This window comes from Physcomitrium patens, chromosome 24 (assembly GCF_059467195.1).
Source record: "Physcomitrium patens ecotype Gransden chromosome 24, ASM5946719v1, whole genome shotgun sequence".
NCBI classification, from domain to species: Eukaryota; Viridiplantae; Streptophyta; class Bryopsida; order Funariales; family Funariaceae; genus Physcomitrium; species Physcomitrium patens.
Window position 1 is genome coordinate 3,991,815 of NC_143433.1, and position 6,599 is coordinate 3,998,413.

At 36.6% G+C, this 6,599-nt stretch overlaps 1 protein-coding gene across 1 annotated transcript; it reads right to left on the minus strand.

Annotated features, from left to right (window-relative positions):
* Positions 1 to 1,160: 1,160 nt before the first annotated feature.
* LOC112276567 (uncharacterized) lies at positions 1,161 to 4,202 on the minus strand. The gene is made up of 2 exons (XM_090247204.1): positions 4,083 to 4,202; positions 1,161 to 3,764 (listed from the first exon to the last, which is right to left on the minus strand). Exon 2 carries the CDS (start codon positions 3,704 to 3,706, stop codon positions 3,197 to 3,199), a length of 510 nt encoding a protein of 169 aa, XP_090103330.1. The 5' UTR covers positions 3,707 to 3,764; positions 4,083 to 4,202; the 3' UTR covers positions 1,161 to 3,196.
* Positions 4,203 to 6,599: the final 2,397 nt, after the last annotated feature.

Sequence of the window (6,599 nt, forward strand, 5' to 3'; positions counted from 1 at the left end):
AATAAATAGGTGGATAATAAAAAAATACATGAACAAGCAACCAAAATATAGAAAAAACAAAAAGATCTTCAAAGATCTCATTAGTCTTCAAAGGGAACTTGGATTCAAGAAGACAATACTTCTATTTGTTATCCAAAAGTAAACATAATGTAATGTTTAATACTGGTGAGGCATATTCATTTCCAAAGGGCTTTTATTTTAAAGTATTTTATAGATTGAAAGAATCCAAATCCATTTAACTACCATTCTAACTAAACAAATTATTGATCATAACTTAAAACTTGTTTTATTTTAATTTAATAGATAGTTGATATATGGACTCTCCTTTCACTCATTTAGTTGTTGGAACAAAGTATTGAATCCATTGCTAGAAAAGTCATAAAACAAAAAAAAATATAACCAAACAAACAAATATTCTAGGTAAAATATACATTATTCTAATGTAAAGTAGCTTCTATCTTTGTGGTTACATCAATATTATGGTATTTAAATATGTGGATTTTTTGAAGAGAGAATTGAACATAGGAGGAGCATCAAAAAGACAATAAACCATGACAAAGATAAAAAATACCTACTAGCAACTCAAAAAAAAATACAAGAGAACTTATTCAATTATAATTTTTTAAAAATAGTATGCAATTGTTTGTAAATGAAATTTTAATTTGATGTATTTAAAGTTTTTTTTATATCATCCATTCTATTTTTTTTACAAAATGATGTTATATTCACTCTTTATTTTTTATATATTTATTCCATCAACTTTAATTAATTAGAATGTTATATTTTTTGAATCAAGTATTTTCTAAAATAAGATTATAGACTAAAGATTATAAAGATTTAAAAGATATTTTTTTAAAATACAGGATGATTTGGAATTTCAAAGAAAAATTTATGGATTATAAGATGAGTTTTTGTTTGTATTGCATAAGAAATAAGATAGGTATAGGAAAAGGATCTTATTAAAATTCCTTTGAATTCAAAATAAACTTTAGTCAATGTTGTTGCTCATAAAATATTCTTGTAAGAATACTTGTATTTATGTCAATGGCTCCATTAGCCAACAAAACTCTTTGCAATCTTTTCCACCCATCCAAGTTGTCCAATATGCATTGCAATGCTCATACAATTGTAATCCATAGATGAACACAATCTCCACTTCAACTTTCCTTAGGCTTACTTAGTTTATACACTCTACTAGTCTATACCATCAAAAGCTTTAAAAAAGCTGAGAGGTTGCAATCTTTGATCTAATAATTGCAGTTAAGAATGACCAAAATTATTTATACAATTCCCAAACTACTACTAACAATATCCATCAAATCAAATTGTTATTCCTAATTTCTCCACACATGGACGATTTGTAAATATGATAGCACTGTACCTTTTAATGTCATCTGGCTTCGTTCCACCATCCGAAGGAGAAGAGTTGGTTGCTTCTCCAACCCACCACGACCTCAACAACAACGTCGGCTCCATCCTTTGGTATACCTAGCGAAGAGAACAAAATTTACAATCGAGCTCCTTCAGATACATGAAAAAGGCCCATTAGCAGCAGATAATCTCAAACTCGATAAACACTCTCTGCGTTTGTCCAAAACCACATCAGACCATCAACCCCAACCTCAACAGTGTGAACCTTATCGCAAGAACATCAAGAATTGCGAGAGAACCTCCGTGACCTTCAGTTTACTAAATCTGAACTCTGATCTGCAGCTCTTCAGTAAATACTCTTCAATAAATTTTTGGTGTGGCTGGTATTTCTTGTTTGCCGGAACCCTGAGTCTTGGCGATGAGCACCTCACACACACTTTTAATGCGCTCACAAATGTGCTAGTATAGGAGCAGCTTTAAAAAAGGTACACATGTGGGCTGATACTCTTTTTAACATGAAGCTGGCTTAACCAAGGTGTCCCGAGCTGGTTCATTGATACAGACTATTTGATTGAGTGCATGGAAAATTATGAGTATCTGAGGAAAGACATTCCTAAAGCCAGTTTATTTGAAGGGGCGTGGGCCTGTTTACAGATGGGATTAGCTGATTCAATTGTCACTATATATGCCTAGCGATTGCAGAGAAGTTGGATCCTTTACTAGCAGGAATACATATTTACTTGGTGGTTTGGTTTGATTTTACTGATTGTATCAAGCTTATATGTGTGACGTACAAATTTATAAAACGATAGAACGATTTGCGCACTTCTAAAAACGGAGAAAAATTAACTATTTATAACCTAAGTACCTCACATCTTTGGAGGTTGAGAGGAGGCGTTGGGAGTGGTTCACATGGACTGGCATTTGGGTAGCTACTTGTGCATGCTCTCTCAGCAAACAGGAAATGTCAGGCATAGGCAGCCACACCGAAAATCAGCCACACCGACAAATGCACACCCTCGAGCGCTATTTTGCAAGACAAGAAAACCGAGGCGTCAGCTCTGGCAACCGGAAGAGCTAGTACACGAGTTTTAGTAGCCTTTGTTTGTAACTTGAGTGAGTGAAGGGTTCAGAGCTTTCATCTAATAAACTGATCATTCACAGCTGAGACTAGTCCCACACCTGAAAGGTCTTAGGTAGAGTGATCACTAGAAAAGCGTACAACCAGGAATCTTCGTTGCCGCCTTATATTCATCTCTAAGGCAAAAACGTTGTCAAATGAAAGTAATTCTTTCTGCAAATTCACGATTAAAAGAAGAGTCCTGAATTTCATCATTGGTCTCAAACCTGTTACTGGAACGACCGAAGTCGAGGTCATCAAGGTTGAAAGTGAAGTCCAGTAAATCTCGAATACTCTTTTCTTCCTCAACTTTGATTGTCCTCTGTTTCTCAACGTCAGTGTGACCTGAGGGAAAGTAATTTGAGTTTGAGTGCTGGTAAGGAAGAGGTTTAGCAATATCTAAGAACTTTTTAATTAGCATCCTAGAAAGCTTCAACGAGAGGGATTGTGTTGGCTTTGCAACTAGGATACAAGATTGAGCTCCAGTAGTTGATCTCATGTCACGTGCTGCGTTGCGACAGGAAAAGACTTGTGAGCTTCATGTTCGCCTTCCATCCCAAGCTGCCTCTCAGACAGACCATTCTTCAAAGCGATCGCTTTGTACAACCACTCCCGCAAGTTAGTCTCAATATGCCATTGCATCTCTTCGTTCTCAGTAGCAGTGGGGTTGGAACTGATAAACTCGTGCGGGTACCCTTGAAAATCTTATCCATCAGAGCATTCATCAGGAGATGCGTCATCGAACTCATCTTCATCCCAACCACTGGAACTTCCAGAGCAGCTACCATCTTGTAGCCAAGACTGTGTTCTATAGCTCCCGGTCATGTCCAGTCTGGTATGATGCGCAGGGCCAAATCCTGAAGTGGCTACGAAGGCACCAGACATAGACGGGTCAATATTAGACCGAGAAAGTTTTTCCAGAGCAGACCGAGAGGCACGACGAGGTTGACGTGGCATGGCTGGCTGGGGTTGCCACAAGGATGAGTCATGAGCACTCACATCTGAGTTACAACCTGGAATGGTAAATGAGCTCAACTGTTGTAGAATATCATCATGAGATCCCTTCAACCCTATGGAGGACTCTAACTCTTTTAACAAATCCTGAGCGCGCTCATAGGATTTAAGATGAGAATCTGATGGCCACCGAATGCCAGTACACGCTACGGTCACTCTCTGAAGAACGGCTTCAGCTTCTTCCAGACGACCTTGCTTCATCAAGCAAACGCTGAAATTGCAAACTTTGTTGACGTCAAATTCAATTGACCATGCTTTCCTGTCGCACACAAAAACACTTCAAGTAAGCGACAGATGATATGGATCTGCTAAGCACACCTGGTCAAGCGACACAGCAGATAGAATCACGCTTTTTACATTGAACAGCAAAGCGGATCACCTTTTTTCTCCTGCGACTTGCGGATTCACGTTCATTTCCATGGACATGTAACAGATCTCGCTTGAAAGCAAACTCATAGACTCTAGACACACAACACGCACCCTTCGAGAGTCGCTACTAATTCGACAGTATGCACACAAAATCTTGCCCAGGAAATGAATAAAGAAGAGACGTAAGATGCTGGTGGCGGAAACAAACCTGTATCAGAAGAACTAGGTCGCCGCTTACACGTTCGGGGACGACGGGTGCCAAGGGCGACCAAGAGGGTTGAGAATCAACGAAAGTCCTTAAACGCAGCGCACAGTTGAGACATACACAAGAATGGGAGGACCCATGCAGCAATAATGCAGTTCAGTCAGCCCGAGCACGCCGCGGTGTCAGATTGTGAACCTCGAATAGCACTGAGAATAGTTGGAGCATTTTCAATAGTAATTTAAATAGTGCTATGCATTGAAAGGAAATTGTCGACTACTCTTGCCGCATTTCAACCAGTATTCGGTGGCTTTCTCACTAACGGACAGGGAGGAATTCATGAAGAATAGAATCTGCAAATTGAACATGCAAAACTTTGATAGTAATTTTTGTTTTGATTCTGTTTACTTTTTGAAACTTGCATCTGGAATGAATGAGGTTAAGGAATTTGTACACTGGTTTGGGATCCATAATATTATGTTTTAGGACTTCAACTTCTAAAGATATCCCACAATAGCTAGATGTCTTTGTCTAATTGAGCCTGGTACTATGTGATAAGTAATTAACTATAATACTTTTAATAGGTACAAATTTTTATTCTAGCAAGTTCTAATTCAAATGCAACTGTTTATTCTAAATTCAATTTACTCTATCTAATAATACCATCTTGTTAATACATATAAAATATTTCATTTCAAATGCCACCACAACCAATATTAATAAATTCAAACCATATTAATTTTTATATAAATTTCTAATAATACCAAATTCTAACAATATTGCCACAACTTGCAAGCTTCTTGTTGTACTAACAATGATAGTTTTTATCTTTTTTATTTTTCTAGAGATAGCACCCACTTCAATGCCTATTACTTCTAGATGGCTAAAATCACTTTTTACTACAAAAATTATAGTGTCAAGGACAAGAATATGATAAAGACAAATAAATAAGTGAAACTTCTCTCAAAGAAAGATGATAAAATAGAAATAATTTGATATATATATTAAGAAAGAAACAGAATTGGCTATTGCCAAAAGCCAAGAAAACTAGAGATCCTTGAAATTAGACTCAAAGTAGGAAAGGAGTTGATAAAAGTAAAGAAGAATTCACTCTTGTCTCTATATATACTATCTAACTAGAGACTATGTGGCAATGTTCTATAGGACCTCCAATATGTGTTGACTTTGTAGAACACATGCCTTGACTTATAAGGCAAGTTTTTCTACATGTAAGCCATATAGTTAGCTTGGTCTTTAAGCTAACAACATATGTGACACATGGCTACCTTTTTGATCACGTTTCTAATCCAAAATATCAATTAAAGACACCTATAAAGTCAAAGCAACATCTATGAAGCTTCTAGGAAGCTTCTATATCAAATACTATAGAATTAACTTACTTTATCTATTTTTACTTACTTCTATATATTTATATATGTAATTACAGGCTTATATGAGTATGTCCGTGACATTACTTCTTTATCTAGAGACGAGTTCTATAAGGAGCGATCATCATATATTGAAGAAATCTATGATGCAACAAATTGTATTCGTCACATACTCTAATCTTTGTTCTCTTTGAAGATGATTGATAGGGCTTTTTAACCATCGGTAGTGTCCTATATCGGAGGGGAGAGAGACCACCCAATTATTTGATCATTGTTTGAGCCTTCATAACTTCCTTCGAATAAAACATTTGGAGCACCATCAAGAATTTTTCCTACCTCTAGTAAAATCACCAAACATCGGGAGTTCCTTCCAAAGTCGTGATACCAAATGCGTTGTATCTCACCATCTATTCAAGGAAGAACATGTCATTCTTTAAGATCTTCATCTCAATTGCGTCGTCTAGAAGGTTGTGACAATCGTCATGTCTCGTCCAATAGGTCAGCAAATAAAGGCTCTTGAATCAAATCTGCTGATTTTTGGTTCTCCATCTCCTGAGCATCACTACTATAAAGAAGTTACAAACAAGGATTGAAAGTAGAATGTTATCTTGCCTAGATCTTGTTTCTTTTATAAAGAAGGTTTTCATCTTGATTTTGATGGATGTCGTCGATGAAAAGCCTCCACCACCTTTGTTGCATTTACAAGATTCTTTACTAGCTCCCATGTGCATTTACTAATATCGTATCTGTGCCAATGGACAAGATAATCTAATTTCTTTCAGCACCGCCTTGAATCTAAGTCTTCTTCAACTTCAAATTTTTTATTATTGTCCGCTTCTATAGGAAGAGGTGGAGCTTGTCTTCTTCTTGGTTTGTCGATTGTGTTGCATGATTTAAGAACAGACACATGGAATACTGGATGGATTTTCATTGACTCCGGTACATATAAACAATATGCAAGTGGATTGATTTGTGTAAAAATAGAATATGGTCCAAGCCTTCAATAGTCTAACTTCTCACAAGGATGGGTGGTCTTGATATTGTGACAAAATAACTATACCTTATCACTCATGTGGAATGGTGGTTGTTCCTTTTGATAGACATCTACATTGACCTTTTGTTGTTCTTGAGCTTC

Bases quoted from the DNA above. Each gene is read 5' to 3' on its own strand.
- LOC112276567 (XM_090247204.1), bottom strand. From the start codon at position 3,706: ATGAAGCAAGGTCGTCTGGAAGAAGCTGAAGCCGTTCTTCAGAGAGTG.